This window comes from Amborella trichopoda, chromosome 3 (genome assembly GCF_054954075.1).
Source record: "Amborella trichopoda isolate Santa Cruz 75 chromosome 3, AtrichopodaSantaCruz75HAP2 v2.0, whole genome shotgun sequence".
NCBI lineage: Eukaryota > Viridiplantae > Streptophyta > Magnoliopsida > Amborellales > Amborellaceae > Amborella > Amborella trichopoda.
Window position 1 is genome coordinate 18679193 of NC_142338.1, and position 17914 is coordinate 18697106.

Consider the following 17914-nt stretch of genomic DNA (forward strand, 5'->3'; position numbering starts at 1 on the left):
TTACCATTATAAAATGTAGCGAGGTAGGAAAGTGTATATTGAAATATTGCCATTGTATACCATTGTAATACCATTGTTTTACAATTATATATACAATGAAAGAACCATCACAATAGATTAAAGTGGAGCACAATTTATCTTTTTAAAAGTGCCTTTCTCTCTCTAGAATTCTTTAGAAATAACAAAAATGTGAAAAAATGAAAACATACAATAAATAAAAATCACATATGCAGCCTCTAGTAATTTAAATTTAGAAAATAGAAAATAGAAATTGCATGGATCTATATGGTCCCAAGGAATTGACCAGTTCCTATGGTGAACCGAAGGGTTCTCACCTAGAACCAGTTGTATTAAATAATTTAAATCTTACCTAGAACCAGTTGTATTAAATAAGGAAAATTGTTTCATGTGGGCTGAACTACATGACTACATATGCGGTCCAAAGAGTATAAATCATCCATCTTAAAGATGTACGCAAGGAGGTGTTTCATCTAAAAACAATGGAAACCAACGGTCCAAATGTTTTCTTACTAGAATTATTATTTCTACCTTTTATATTTCTACCTTTTAAAATTTACTTATTTTTCATATTCAGGATCTCTATGTTAGAGATCACATGTTCTTAACAATTAAGTTAAAAAATCCATCTCAAATACAAATTTATTAATAGGCCCGCATTTCTACATATGCGGGCTGGGCCACATGGAAACCTGGTCCATTAAAAAAGTCAAATCTTAGATGTAGTTTCAAATTTTTCCTTAATTAAACTGAGTGTTATAAATGCAGTTTTAGAGTTTTGAGCCTATCAAATTCTTAAATTAGGTGTTTCACTATAGGACCGAGTAACCAATTTGGTTCCTCATGGAATGACCTGAGCTTGTGGTTTTCCATCTAATTGCTCGTGAAAAACTTAAACTGGGTGCGGTTTGTATAGAGCCTAGGATTTAAACAATCAAATTAGAGCCTACCTTCAAATATTCTCAAGAAATGTGGTTTTAATACTGGAAATCGTTGTGATAGCCTTAAAATATATTTTCATCTTTATATATAAAGTTTAAAGCTTCAAACTAGTGTAGATCGACGTATCTATGAAAACTTGAAAATCTTGAAAATTGATGTTCCAAAAATACGTTACAAAATATACTATTTTCAAAACTAAAAATCCATTTTTTTCTTATGTCCATACATCTTGATGTCGAGATGATCAATTAGAGGATATTTGGGCATTAAAACAACCTCTTCTAGTGAAATTTTTATAGTAGGCTTCAACTTGATTGTTTAAATCCTCAGCTCAATATAAACGTTTTCCAAACTTAAATCATTTGTGGTTTCATTATGAAGGACCACGGCGGATTACTCAGCAAAAGGTAAATGTGAACTTCCTTATGTTCGGTGGACGCCATGGACCACGTTTTTCATGCTTTCAACCCCACCCAATTGCTTGTTTGCTTGTTCATACCTTGCTTCAAAGCTCCCAAAGTAACATAAAAATATTCCAATTCCTTTGCTGTGCCAAACCTATATTTTTTCCTGAGCATAATTCGGTCTAAGGGCTATTTCTCTGCCATGAGATACAAAGAAATTTGAAATCCTTTTGTGGGAGATCCATTAATGGCTGCCACATTCCTAACCCTGAAACTCTCGGCAAACACAAACCCAATCCAGAATTTCTCACTTCTTTCCATCCCCAAATGCCAAAATTCGTCGAACTTCCTCTGTTACTCGGTTAACCGTTTGGTGCGCCCTCGGTCACTCTCTCTGTGGTGCTCCATTAAAGCCACAAGTTTCCACATTCCTTCCCAGATTACTTCCCTGTTTTCTGATGCCACCGGTAAGAGGACCCCAGATACTTCGACTAGTGCAGAAAGGAGAATTGGTGGTCATGCCATTATGGTCTTATGTTTAGCTGTGTCCTTGGGCTTGACAAGGGTAGGAATTTGCAGGCCTGCCTTCGCAGAAACCCCGAGAATCGGGCATATAGAACTAACTCTTAAGCAGTGCCCAGCGTTGAGGTCCCTCTGTATGGATTATCTTTATTTTGGTTACATTCCTTTGCAAAACTTTTATGCGGCGAAGGACGTCTGCCTTGATCCCAATGGTCTAGGCAGCCTCGAGGAGGAGTTCAGATCCATGCTTAAAGAGATCGGAAAAGAGGAAACCACAGGCACCTTCAAGTTGCAGGTTCGAACATCCTTAGTCTTCATGAGATTTATAGTTTTTGAATTGGGAAATTGATCAAAATCACCTAAAATATCAACTACTTAACATTTCATATATTTAAAGTTTCCATACCTTTCAAAAAATAAGATTGTAACTGAAGTAAGAAAGGAATTGGAAGGCTGCTATCACCAAGAGCATGCTTTCTTTAGCTGAAAGCTCTTTGGGGATAGTTATCCTTCTCACAGATCTTTTGACCCCATTGGAAATCATTTTTATACCTAAATAGATATGAAGTTGTTTCCCCACCAGAATTCAATTAGCACCTCTGTGGCAAAGTAGCAAAATTGGAAAGTGGGACTAGCAATGGGCTGGGCGGCCTGGTACGCTCAGTTAGCCCGACCTAGGGCTTCGGCCACAAAGTTATTATGTTTTTAATTTCTTGTTTTCTACCTATTGTAATGAGACAAAAATATTTGAAAAACAAAATTTGACCAGAATATTGTAAGCCTTGTAAAAAGAGATATATGCACCAATTTGAAGAAAAAGCGAATTTTTAAATAAAAGATAAAGGGTCATCTTAGGGCACTCATAAATATGAGTATTTTCTTAATATACATAATATTTTTGGATACTAAATGTCCCTACTTTTATAATACAATTTTGTTTTTGGTAAGGGTATGTTTTTGTCATTAGGAGGATAGGAAATATATTTCTATAAAAAATTAATGGCATTTTACTAGCGGTTAAGAAGCATTATTGCACCATAGGGGTAATGTTATCCTCTAGTATAATTAATAAATATTTTTATTTCTATCAAGTCTTTATCTTGTTTTAATTTCTTAAAATACCCCTAGACAAAGACTTTACCTCATGGTGGAGTAAGGATATCAAGTGTTAAAAAATGTTGACTACCTTAAAAAAATACTCAAATGTATAAGTACCATAAAGTTATGTTAAGATACTCACACATATGAGTATTCCTTTAATAAACTCAATATGTTTAGACATTTATTGGCCCTATTTTTATAAATACAAAAAAAAATTTAGTTAGGGTAATTTTTGTTATTAGGAGGGGTATGATAGAGATTTCTATAAAAAGAAAAAATTATTAGTGGTTAAGAAACAATCTCTATATGAGTGTTGTCACACCTCATGTGGAGATAATGTCATCCTCCACTATATTTAATAGATACTTCTTTTTCTATTAAAATTTTTACCTTATTCTTTATTAATTACCTAAAATGCTTCTTAATAAAAAGTTGCTATATGGTGGGATAAGTGTATTAAGTGTCTAAAAAGATTAAGTACCTTAAGAAAATACTCTTATGTATGATTACCCTATTCAACGAGACCATTTATCTTTGGTAAAACGCAGTCACAATTAATCTTGACCATTGGATGTAAAATTCGATGGTTGCGTTTATTACATTTACTAAGCTCGAACTTAAAAAGAAATTTTCTCGAGTTTTGTGATACATCCAAGCTATTAGATTTCACATCGGATAGTTATAAACAGTTGTGACATCATTGTACTAAAGGTAAATGATCTTATTCTATACAATCCCTTTTTTATATTTAGCATTATTGATTTTCGGGTGTGGTTTGCATAAGGTTACAACCTTAAACAATCAAATTAAGGCACACTTCCAAATTTTATTATAAATATAATTTTGGTGTAAAAAATTCTCATAAGGGCTTAAGAATATATTTTCATCTTTAATTATAAAATTTAATCCTTGAAAATAACTCAAATCAATTAGATCTATAAACACATGGAAATCTTGAGAATGGACAATCCAAATAATGTGTTGCAAGTTATACTATTTTTGAGACTCGAAATCGTTTTCTCTTTTTATATTCATACATCTCGACATCGAGATGATCAATTAGAGGGTTTTCCAACATCAAAACAAAGGCGTCGAGATGATCAATTAGTGGGTTTTCCAATATCAAAACAACTTTTTATGATGGATTTTTTAGATGCGCCTTAATCCTACATTTTAAAATTACAACCTTATATAAATACTTTCTTGATTATGTTCTTTTTCCATTTTCCTTATAGCGCATTGCGTCATTAATGGAAGTAGCAAGGAAGGAAGACAAGGCTGTTGACATGTTGTTCAAGATGATCTCAAAGGCGAAGAGTCGAGAAAAAGATAAACCCAGATTATCTTCTTTGATTCGTGACCTGGAAATGATACTTGTTGAGATGCTCATATACCAGGTGCGAGACAACCTCTTAGTAATGGAGATTTGTTCACTTGAATAATTCCATTAATTACAAAGAAAACCCTAAATATGATATCAGAGAGTAGTGAAGGGGTAGACATATATGACAGCAAGCGGAGACAGGAGGGTCGAAAGTTCATGGACATTTCATATGGTTGGCCTTCTAGGCTAGTTAGGAGACTACAAATAATTTAAATAAATAACAAACAATTCATTGATTGGCTACCCATTCACACTGTTAAAAAAAAAACGAAAGGTTTCTATACTTCCCTACAGCATAGAAGATCTATGTTTTCCCTACCATCCAGGCATCAAATTTTGATCAAGAGAGCCACTGACCGTTTGATCTTAAATCCGACGTTTCGAAGTATTTTATTTTTAGCATTTTTATAACAATTGTATGAATATGAAATTTAGTATGTGTCATCTTCTCATTGGGGCGCACTAATAAAAAATATTAAAAATAATTTTTGATAAAATATAATTACCAAAATACCCCTTGAAATTTTTAAGGGTATTTTGGTCATTTTATTTTATTAGAAATATTTTTTTTATATTTTTCGCTAGTACAAGTTTAATAGAGGATTGGACATCCACAATTTGGTGTCAAAATAGTTTATAGAAAAAAACCTAAAAATAAAATAGTGTAAAGACGTGGCATTGTGATCAAGGTAATCTTAGCCCTCCATTCAGAATGGACGGTTGGATAACGGGAAGTACATAAGTTTTATGTTGTAGGGGAAGCATAGAAAGCTTGCCCCTAAAACAATAGTTCACCTTTTATTTATAAGTTTTAGAGTGATTTCAATATGGATTCTAAAAATTTTACTAAAATATGAAATGTTCAGTTTATAGATGGAAATTACGAAGAAGGTCGGTCAACCCGCATTTTTGTATTATTTCAAAATTGCTCCTTGATCTAAGGAGAAATTTTATTTTTTTCGTTAGTTTTAGTTTTATTTCTAGTATCCATATTGATGCAAAAACTAAAAGAAAAAATTATAAATTCGTTCTGAGGAGGAATCCTTGCACCGAGGGACAATTTTGGAAAGAAAAATGCAGGTTGACCGACCTTCTTTGTAATTTCAACCTATAAATAGAGCATTTCGTATTTTACAATAATATTTGCAAACACAAACATTGTATCATACTATAATACCACACTTCTAGAAAACCATGTTGGTGGTATTTGTATAACCCAAAATTTTGCACACGCACTCTCTTCATCTCAATAATCAATCCAAAAAAAAAAGTTTAATTTGAACCCTAGATATGGTGAAAATGAATTCCCATAGGTAAAGTTCTACAGTATATATATAAACGCATATAGGTAAAGTTCTATAATACTTTACCTACACCTCATCACCATCACTATCCAAACTTCATCACTCGGTCACAATTAAATAATTAAAATTTTAATTAGCGTAGGCTCTATATAAACCACACACACACACACACACACACATATATATATATAGGAAAATACTGAGATTAGCCCACTAGCTCATTTAAACATATGAGTCCAACAGTCAAGATTGAATCTGGGCCGGTCTGACGGTCACAGCCTCATTTCATGTTTGAATTTTAATATTTTTTTTTATGAATCCAAATAACTTGAAATTTTAAGCATCCATTCTTCTCATCAAGGCACACCTAATTAAAAATATTTAAAAAATACTTTGTAATAAATAAATTGATCAAAATACCCCAAAATATTTTCGGGGTATTTTGATCAATTTATTTCTTGCAATTGATTTTTTGATATTTTTATTAGATTCTATTATTTTTGAAGAATATATTCTTAAAATTTAAAACTATTTGGATTTGTAGATAAAACATTAAAATTAAAATACGAAATGAGTTTGTGATAGTCAGATCGACCCAGATTCAATCTGGGCCGTTGGGTTCATATAAGCTAGTGGGCTATATATATATATATATATATATATATATATATATATATATATAGGTAAAATTTCTTGTATGCCCATGTGCGTACCACTACAGTAAACGCCCAACGGCCTAGATCGAATCTTGGCCGATCTGACGGTCACGGTTGTCCAATAGTGTTTGAATTTTAATGTTTTTTATACAAATCAGAGTGATCTTAAATTTGGAGCATGTGTAAATCTTTGTGAGGAGCACCTAATAAAAATATAAAAAATATAATTTGCAAAACTAAATTGACCAATATACTCTTAAAACCTTTTAGGAGTATTTTAGTCAATTTATTTCATGTAAAATATATTTTTGATATTTTTCGTAGATTCGCCTATGTTTTATAAATATACTCTCCAAATTTTAAATCATTCTTATTTGTAAAAAATAAATGAAAAATAAAATACTACTAGACATCCGTGATCGTCAGATCGGCCCAGATTCGATCTAGGCCATTTGGCATTTTCTGTAGCAGTACACGAATCCGCGTACCATAGCATCTTCCATATATATATATATATATATATATATGATGTTTACTATTAATATGCTCAACATCAAAATCAAACGAGGAAAGAATACCTTGCCATTGGGTAAAATTTTGTTTTGCGATGAGATTTTTTAAGTCTTTCTCAAGATTATCTTTAGCTAATTTACAATCAATTCGAATGAGAAATTTTTTATTAAGTAAATCACTTTGAAATTTAGTTACATAATCAATTATGGCTATATATATATATATATATATATATATATATATATATATATATATATATATATATATATATATATATATATGTGACGATGCTAGGGTGAACCCACTAGCTCACAGGAAAAAATGAGCCCAACGGCCCAGATTGAATCTGAGTCGATTTGACCATCACGGATGTCTGGTAGTGTTTGAATTTTAATGTTTTTTTTATAAATCCAAATCACTTGAAATTTGGATTGTATGTACATAAAAAATAGGTGAATCTTTGAAAAATATCAAAACAATATTTTACATGAAATAAATTGGCCAAAATACCCCCAAAATGTTTCAAAGTTATTTTGGTCATTTTTTGGTGAATTAAAATTTATTATTATTATTATTAGGTGCGGCTTGATGATAAGAACATGCATCTAAAATTTAAAATCATTTAGATTTTTAAAAATAAAATTAAAATTTTACTACTACCAGACATCCGTGTTCGTCAGATCGGCCCAGATTCAATATAGGTCGTTGGGCTTGTACTATTCTATGAGCTAGTGGGCTCACCCAAGATTTTTTCATATATATATATATATATAGGTGCGGTTTATATAGAGCCTAGACCCTAAATAATCAAATTAGAGCATACCTTCAAATAGTGTCGAGAAATGTGGTTTCAAAAGTGGAAATCTGTGTAATAGCCTTAAAATATACTTTTATATTTATATATAAAACTTAAAGCGTCAAAAATATTGTAGATCGACGTGTCTATGAAAACTTGAAAAACTTGAAAACTGATGTTCCAAAAATGTGTTACAAAATACACTATTTTCAAATGTTCAAATCCTTTTTTTTCTCATGTCCATGGATCTTGATGTCGAGATGATCAATTTGAATTTATTTGTACATCAGAAAATCCTCATCTAGTGAATTATTTTAGGTATGTTCTAATTTGGTTGTTTCGAGCCTCGGCTATATATATAGAAAAGGTTTATATAAGGTTACCACTTTAAAATGTAGAAATAAAGATGCACCTCAAAAATCCATCAGAAAAGGTTGTTTTAATGTCGAAAACCCTCTAAGTGATCATCTCGACATCAACGTGTATGAATAAAAACAAAAAAAAAAAAAAGATTTTGAGTCCCAAATTTAGTGCATCTTGCAACACTTTATATAGACCGTCCATTTTCAAGATTTTCATATGTTTATATATGAATTTGATTTTAACCAATTTTGGAGTTAAAAAGTTTATAATTAGATATGAAAATAGATTTTTAGATAAGGATGCGGTTTGTATAGAGCCTAGGCTCTAAACAATCAAATTGGATCTTACCTTCAAATAGTGTCGAGAAGTGTGGTTTCACTACCGGAAATCTTTGTAATAGCCTTAAAATATATTTTTATATTTATTTATAAAGTTTAAAGCTTAAAAAATAGTATAGATCAACAAACCTATGAAAACTTGAAAATCTTGAAAATTGACGGTAAAAAAATGCGTTACAAAATGCACTATTTCCAAAACTCGAAATCCAATTTATTCTCATGTCCATGCATCTTGATGTCGAGATGATCAATTTGAAGATATTTGGGCATCAAAACAACATCTTCTAGTGAAATTTTTGATGTAGGCTCAAATTTGATTGTTTATAGCCTCAACTCTCTATAAACTTTTCCCTTTAGATAATCCTAATAATTTTTTACAATAAGATTACATGTTAAGATAAAATTTGGTGGGACGCTTTAATTGGATTGTTTAAGGTTGCAACCTTATAGAAACCACAACCATATGTATGTATGCATGTATGTATGTATGTATACATGTATATGTGTATATGTATATATGTATGTATGTATGTATGTATGTATACATATATAGAAAAAGATTTCTTAAGCTACTAGCTATAATGAAGAGTATATGCTACTAACTCCCAGCCGTCAAATCTTCATCAGGTAGATCAAAATTCATATCACTATTAATTTTAAGATGAAAATTTGGGTCTACATACCTAACACTATTGCTTACCATATAAAAATATAAGAAAATTAGTTTCAATAATTTAAAATGACCAAATTAACCCCATCATTTTCAGGGTATTCAAGCCATTTTATATTTTAGGAATAATTTTTATATATTGTTTAGTACACATGTCCAAAATTTCATTATGATTTGATTTTTGAAAAAAAAATTCAAAATCAAATAGTGATAGAAAATTTGAACTACCCAATAGCGATCTGATGGCAGGGAGCTAGTAGCTTATGTTATTCATTATAGCTAGTAGCTTATACTTTTCAAAACAACTTCTTTTAGTGAAATTTTTGAGGTAGGCTCGAATTTGAATGTTTAGAGCCTAGGCTCTATATGAACTTATATATATATATATATAAGTAAACCTTAAAATAACTGCACAGTTATAATGAATAGTAATATAAGTGGAATCCCAGCCGTCAGATCTTCATCATGTTGTTTATAATGCATATCATTATATGAATTTTAATATTTTTTTTAGAAATCGGATCATAATAAAATTTGTGCGTACTAAAAAATAGGGTGCACAATAAAAAAATATATAAAAAATATTTTCAAAAATATAAAATGATCGAAATATCCCTGAAAAATGTCGGGGGTAATTTGGTCATTTTTAAATATTGAAAATAATATTTTTATATTTTTATATGGTGCACAATAGTATTATATATATATACCCAAAATTTCATATTAGTCATATTTATAAAAAAAATTAAAATTTATATGGAGATATATTTTGAATCACTCGATGAATATCTGACGGCTGAGATTCCACCTATATTACTATTCATTATTGTTTATAGCTGCCCAGCTATTGTTAGCTTTCTTCTGTATATATATCAAAACAAGTAAACTAAGCTATTGTTAGTTCTTACATGGAAAACCTCCAAATCGATCATCTCCACTTTGACCATTATGGTTGTAAAAATAAATAGGATTTCAAACCTTAAAAATCATGATATCATAATAATACCTGATCCTGATCATCTATTTTGTCATAAAAATGAGTGTTCACATATCCGTAAAATCTATATCATTTTTTAATTTATAGTCAGTGTTGAAAATAGATTTTAAAACATCATGGAGATGTTTGATGCCCAAATGAAGATTCGATGTGAGGCTTTATTTTGTTTTTCCTAAAGTCATGGCTTTATAGAAAATGTATCATATATATGTAGGCCACTAATCAAATTTTTTTACATGAAAAAATGATCCCATGGTCATCTTGTCTCATATCTTTGGGTTATCTTGCCTCAGATTTTAACGGCATCTTTTTGCTAAATTTTCTTATGTCGATAATCCTCATAATGCACACCTACGAAATTTTTTATGAAAATAATTTAATAGAAATAAATGTCAAAAACTCCTACATTATTCAGGAGTATTTTGGTATTTTTATTATTTTGAAAAACAAATATACATATAATATGGTGAACAACATGAGCAAAACATATTTGAGCTTAATCCAATATTTTGAAAAACATAAAGTTAATGTATGCTATTGGAAGATGGGATTGAGGGTAAAATATAAAATATATAGAATTATTTTTTGCATTCCAAAAACATTATTGAATTTTTTGATATTTTTTTCCTTCTGTTTTGGGCACAAGACCTGCTCATTAAAGACCATTTCTTTATTATTTATTAAGTTTTTTATCTTCTCCATATTTTATTAATCTTCTTAAAGTTTGAATAAAACAAAAGAAAATATATAATGAGACCATTTACTTTTAGAACAAGGTTGTCACATTTAATCTTGACCATTGTATGTGAAATCGGGTGGCGGCATTTATGCTATTGACGAAGTTTAAAGTTTAAAAGATATTTTCTCTAACTTTGAAACACACTCAAGCTATCAGATTTCACGTCAAATGATTGTACGTAATTGTGACCTCTCTATACAAAACGTAAATGCTCTCATTATATACAATCCCATAAAATAAATATTATATTTTTAAAAAGAGTGATGATTCTAATTTGTCATGGTATAAATCATTGGGCTGGAATATTAAGTAAAAGAAATATGAAAAACATTTGAGAAATTGGGAAATATCTTGGGGATTTAGGAATGGGAGTATGGAAAGAGAGAGAGCGAGAGAGAGAGAGGACACGATTTTAAGAAGGCCATTTACAAAATAACACGGTTTATGTGATTCCATGTCGAAATGAGTCACTTTTTAAAAATTTATTTCTGAGATAGTTTTTTGGACTGAATTTTTAAAGACATATATTCTCTAACATGGAGATCAAGATTTGAAGAACTAAATAAATTTTAAAAATTAAAAATAATAATTACATTAAAAAAATATATGGATTATTAGTTTCAATTATTTTTAGATGGACCACCTATTTGCATCCATGTTTAAGATGGATGCTTTATACCTTAGGACTAGAAATGCGTTCCAGCCCACATGAAACAATTTTCTTTTACAAAAATATCCTCTATAGTTTTGTAATTTCAAATTTTTTTATATTTTATATTGTATGCTTATTCCCCATTTTAAAGAGCATATCTAAGATCTCAATTTTATCTTTTTTTGTGTATATTGAATTGAGCTCAATTTAATCTCAAGAGAGTTGAAGGGAAGGATTAAAATATTAAAAAAATAAAAATCAGACATTATTTATGGGTGTGGTTTCTACAAGGTTGCATCCTTAAACAATCCAATTAAGGTGCATCTCCAAATTTATCATAACACGTAATTTTGGTGTAATTTTTTTTTTTAAGATTATCTGAAAATCTATTTTCATATCTTATTATAAATTTTAAATTCCAAAAATCATTAAAATCAAGTAGATCTATAAACATATGAAATCTTGAAAATGGATAGTCTAGATAATGTTTTAAATCTGACTATTTTTTAGACTCAAAATATTTTATTTTTTCATATGCATACATCTCGATGTCGAGATGATCAACTAGAGGGGTTTTCAACATCAAAACAAAATTTTTTGATGGACTTTTTAGGTGCATCTTTAATTCTATATTTTAAGGTTGCAACCTTGTGTAATTTTTTTTCCTTTATTTATTATCCTTAACTATGTTGTTACAAACATGCCCTTACTCTCCATCTTTGTGGAGCAGGGAAAGTATGATCATGCTTTATCACGGGAGTGCCTTTATGATGACCTAAGCATGCCTATGTCCGATATGTCCGACTTTGCTCGTGATGGTCGAGGCCCCTTTTACAAGGTAAATTAAGAATGAGTATGTGTTTTGAATATCTGAACAACAATTATTTCATACGGCTGGATCGCATTTTAATAATATACAGTCCAGAACTATAGAGCATCCATCTTTAAGATGGATGCAAATAGGTGGTCCATTTAAAAATAATTGAAATTAATGGTCCAAATGTTTCTTTATATAATTATTATTTTTAATTTTTAAAATTTATTTATTTTTTCATATTCATGTTCTCCATGTTTATATATTATCTAAAAGTTAAGATCAAATCATATTTAAAATATATATTTATTGTCAAGTCCGCATTTCTACGTGTGCAAGCTTGGCCACATGCTAGCTGTGTCGATATTCTCCAATAAATTCATACGGATCAGCCGATCCTGTGAGCTCAAAAATATTTAAATACTAATTTCTATGGATTAGCATTGCTCTGTCCTAGATGATTGTATCTTCTAACAAAACCGTCAAAATCTTTGATAGAAAAGGTGATTCTCACTGAATAATACCAACTCATACTAATGTGTAAATAATACCAACTCATACTTATGTCTAAGTAGTGTTTGGTACAAAAATGTTTTGAAAATCTAACAGTAGTACGCCCCCCAATATACCTCGAAAACTGGTTTGGAAATCTAGATAACGTACATTCAAGTTTAGAGAAATTTATACACGGACAAGAAAAAAGATGTGCGGTCTTTGAGTATCTTGAGAGATATGACATTGAGGTCTTACTTTTGTTATATATATTTTTTATCTTTTTTGAAATTATACTTTTCTTTTTTTTTTTTAATCCGATTTTACCCTAGACTTGAAATTTGAACTTTCAAATCCCTCAAAACACCGAGAAAACTGATATATTTAGGTGGTTTCAAATGCAACTTTTGAACCCCTGCAAATACAGCTTTTTGCGCTTCAAAAGCTCAATTTTGAAATGTCCAAAAAAAAAAAAAAAAAAACAAAGGAAAGAAAAAACAACAAATTTGCTCAAAAAATCGGGCTTTCGAACTAGGTAGTACTCAGTTCTCTCTCTCTTTTGTTTCCTTTGTTCAAAACATGGAATTTCAAACAACTGAAATGCATTAGTATTTTATTAATTTATTTTTATTTTATGGCTATAAATTGGACTTTTGAACTGCATAAATACGACCTATCAAAAGTTGGACTTTTGAACTGTACAAATATATCTATTTTTTTTTTTGTCTTGGTTAGTTCGAGAGTTAGACTTGCAAACTAAGGGTCAAGAAGAAATAGCTGAAAAAGTAAACCTCAATATAATATGTCCCAATATATAAACAATGTGATTATGCTACATCTCTTTCAATGTGATTTACTCGCTTCGATGTATCCAAGTCGTGGTGGTAGCACAACTTATGCCCCAGCTAGGGTCTAGGTATCTATTTTCACCTAAAGCATTCAAAAACCACTAACGGTTTAAAAAACAGGTAGGGGCTTATCATCACCCTAAAAAAATATATATCATAGGCCAATTGCAATAGTTATTGTGCCATAACCACAAAGTGCTGTCCAAGAATAAGGACATATTGAATTGACATATAAAAAATAAATGGGCATCACTTTAAACTAAAAACATAATTTTTACCATGATTTTTAGATGTATCCGGCACAGATTAGTTAGTATTTTTTTGCCAAAATTATGTTTTCATCTTTTTATTTTTTAGAGTTCAAATTGTAAATTGTTTTTTTTTTTTTGTTAATCCATGATTTCTCTGCCTTTTTATGTTTTAACCTTTTTTAAGGTGCTTCACGTTTGAAATTACTTTTAATAAATTTTAAATTTCTATTATTTTTTCTATTTTATAAAGGCCTTTTGGCCTTGTGCTGTACTACACCGAGTCCTAAGAACTCGGGCAAATAATTTGCCTCAGCCTTGGGGGACACGTTGCCTGGTTGAGACAATGTTCTGTACATTGGAATGATTTATGAATTTTTCGTAGCAGAATGTATTCATTTCTTATTTGTTTTCAACAATTCTAGAGGCTTGCTTTAGTAAATTAACAATTCTAGAGGCTTACTTTCTAATTTACTAAAGCATTATTTGATACACTGGTTATTGTAAATGCAGGCAATTCTTTTCCTCTTATTGGGAAAAGAAAGAGAGACTGCAAAGAAGTTTTACACAACATTTAGGAAGAGCATAACACCACCTAGATGGCCTATAAAAGGGATACCGCAGAGTCAGAGGGATATAAAAGGACCACCACCATTTCCTAGTCCGGGGAAACAACCGTGTCAAATTGATGAAGATTTCAAGGAATTTGAAATAGCAGTGGAGCAGTTGAAAAAGGAGATCGGGAAGTGTAAGGGAATTTAAGGCTCTTGCCACTCATTATAGAAGCACTCCATGAAATTAAGTGAATTCAAATTTGTGCTATCATTAGATTGAATAAAGAAGGTTCTACTCTTTCACTTGTATGGCACCCTACAAAGGAATTGCTCCTTGTGCTTCATTTCATAGATTATTACACCTTCGAGTAAAATATTTAGCTAAATGTTTAGCTAAGGAAAGGGGTCCTTACTTGTGGTAGGAATAGAACTCATAACATTACATTGTAGCGTCCCACTATCTCAACCACCTAGGCTAAATTTGATGTAGACCTAGTAACAGTAAATTTGATATGAAAATTAAGTGTTGGCTCCGAATGCAATCTAAATAGACAAGTGAATTAAGCGCGCATCATTAGCAAAAAGTTTATGCTATAGAAATTGGAAATCAAATAACAATTGTATTGTGATATCTTTCTCGAATGTGAGCTTTTTCACGTGTAAACAAAAGGTCCCTATGGGAGAAAGAATGTCTTATTATTTGGTTTGTATGAAATAGATTGACAGGACAATTGTTTACATGAAAATATTTATAGATGCAAACAATATAGAGGGAAAAATTACAAGAACATGGTTTTTCCCATGTTTGATACACACTTGGAAATAGGCGCAGAGAGAGAGAGCAATACACTAGTTCATTTGATTGGTATGGACTGAAATGCCTTTCACTGAACTTCCAAACTAAACAGAACGTTGGAAATTCTTTATAGTTACAATTGATCTTAGGTAAAACAGGAACTCAATCGGGTGAGATTGAAATCTTGTCTGACATGTCCGACAGGTTGCAATCTCTTTAAATATTTTGAAATAGTTCTCTTTAATGTGATTTCTCTAATTCAAAATTTTAAGCCAGTTTCTTTCTTTAATATTTAAATTTTGAGATAGTTTCTCTTTTCAAAATTTTGATATACTTTCTCTCCCAAAATATTTAAAATTTGAAATAGCTTCACTCTGTAAGAACTTTGAGATGGTTTGTCTCTTTAAATTTTTTAAAATAGTTTATATTGAAACCGTGTACACCCAAATCCCTTACACGGTGGACCGTCAATGGAAATCCCTTATTTTGGCTAATTAATTTTGTAGAATATATTTATGATATATTTAAGAGATATTTGGGGAATCAGTTTCTAATTTATTGGAATTTTGTATCATATGTATAATATTTGGTGAGTAAAATAATGAACACAGCTGAATAGCCATTCAACCGTGGATGTAGGTCCAAGAGACCAAATCACGTAAAACAATATCTTTTTCTTCTTTTTTCTCTTGCTCTCTCCTTGACTCTTCATCTAAATTTTTTCAACATGGTATCAAAGCAATGATACATCTGTCATTAGGCTCTTTTTTCTACAAAGTGGTCCGCTGCATCAAACCATTTTGCTACCCATAGAACTCAAACATAGTAGTGACAATTCTTGTTGTGATTAAGTTCATCAAAAGATGCTTGCTGTCCTCAGCTTTCGTCCACTGCTGTTGTCAATTCTTTGTGCAACTAGTTGCATCGAAGTCACCTTTATTCACGGACGTTGTTGTCCACAGCTGCTGCCCATTTCCTTTGCCTGAAATTAAGTATTTTCTAAATCTTTTTCTTCTAAATGGGGGTTCAAAATTCTGGTTCAAACATTGTAGTGCATGAGGGCAAAAACTCAAATCTGAAAATTACTTCCATGATTCTTAATGGAATCAATTATAAAACTTGGTCTAGAGCTGTAACCATGTATTGCAACAACAAATATATGTTGGGTTTTATGAATGGAAAAAAAACAACTCCAATAGCTGATGATCCTACTTATGGAGTGGGAGTCTTGAGACAACCTCGTTAGGTCATGGCTTATAAAATCAATGGGAACACGACTTGGTATAGGGATGTATTTCAAGCCTAATACTGAAAAATTGTGGAAGTCACTTAAAGAGATTTATGGAGAAAAAAATAATACAACCAGGATTTTCCAACACAAATAAGATATTTGCCAAACAAGGAAAACCATTTAATGAATACATTGGAATGCTTGGAGGCATGTGGGATGAGTTGTTCCAATACACTCTCATAACTACTGCTATAAATAGCAGAATAAGAGAAATCAAACAAAATAAAACATTTTCTATGTTGGCAGGCTTTGCTCATGAGAATGAATCTATAAATGACACTATCTAGAAATAATAAACTAGGCGTAAGGTTATGAACCCTGCCATTAAAAAGGAGGATCTTAATGACAGAATTGAGAAATCAGCTTTTCTTATTGAGTCTCAATAACTGAAAAAATTACCCCTACTGATGACAAATTTGAGAATATTGGTCATGGTCATGGTCGTGATCGACCTAAGTGCACTCATTACAAAAAGTGGGGACACATTAAAGAACGATGTTGGGATCTCCATGGAAAATCCCCTGGTAGAGAAAACCTGTTACTTAAGCTGTTCAAAGTGAGATGCTCCTCTCTATTGACAAGCTAAAAGAGTTACTTCAACAAATTAGGAAGGCAAACATTGCTTTCTCTTCTGAGATACCACCTACTACACAATGTAATTTTTCTATTCATCTATCCTCTACTAATTGTCATACCTAGATCGTTGATAATGGAGCTACATATCATATGACTGGCCATTTTAAAAGACTCGGAGGGTTTAAACAAACGTCTTCAAGGAGTCTTGTGTCATTGGCCAATAGGACTATTGTATCAGTTTTTGGAAAAAAAAATATTAAAATCTTTTCTAAAGATAAGTTATTCAAAGTTTTATATATCCCTTCAGTCCCTTCAAATCTATTGTCAATTAATAAAATCACAAAGCCTATAATTGGTGGTCTATTTTTTCTGACAATGTTGTTTTTCAGGATCAGGTATCTAGGAAGAAGATTGGTGAGGGTAAACAATCACATGGGCTATACTTATTGGATCAAACCTCTAAATAATTTTTTACAAGACAAGTGCAATCTGATGACAATACATGACATTACAGATCGAGACATCCATCTGATAGAATTATGAAGCAGGTGGTCTCTAGTATCAATTCATCATTTGCATCTTGTGAGGTCCGTCGATATGATTCGTATTTCAAAATTATGATAGAATCAAATAACTTTGATATTATTCATTTGGACTTATTTGGACCTACTCCAATTGATTATTTTTCTGGTTTTAGATATGTGATTTCTTTTATCGATGATAGAACTCGTTGTGTTTGGATTTATCTATTGAAGTTCAAGAGTGCTGCCTTCATTGCCTTTAACGAATTCCATGCCATGATAAAAAACTAATTTGATGCTAAGGTGAAAATTTTCAGAACTGATGATGGCACAAAATACATAAATAAATTATTTTCTTCATATTTGATTGATCAT

At 30.9% G+C, this 17914-nt stretch overlaps 1 protein-coding gene across 1 annotated transcript; it reads left to right on the plus strand.

Annotated features, from left to right (window-relative positions):
• The first annotated feature begins 1451 nt into the window (after nt 1-1451).
• Nucleotides 1452-14662, plus strand: LOC18430543 (uncharacterized). Its single transcript, XM_006840694.4, has 4 exons — nt 1452-2181; nt 4223-4384; nt 12130-12237; nt 14315-14662. Exons 1-4 carry the CDS (start codon nt 1612-1614, stop codon nt 14561-14563), a joined length of 1089 nt encoding a protein of 362 aa, XP_006840757.2. The 5' UTR covers nt 1452-1611; the 3' UTR covers nt 14564-14662.
• Nucleotides 14663-17914: the final 3252 nt, after the last annotated feature.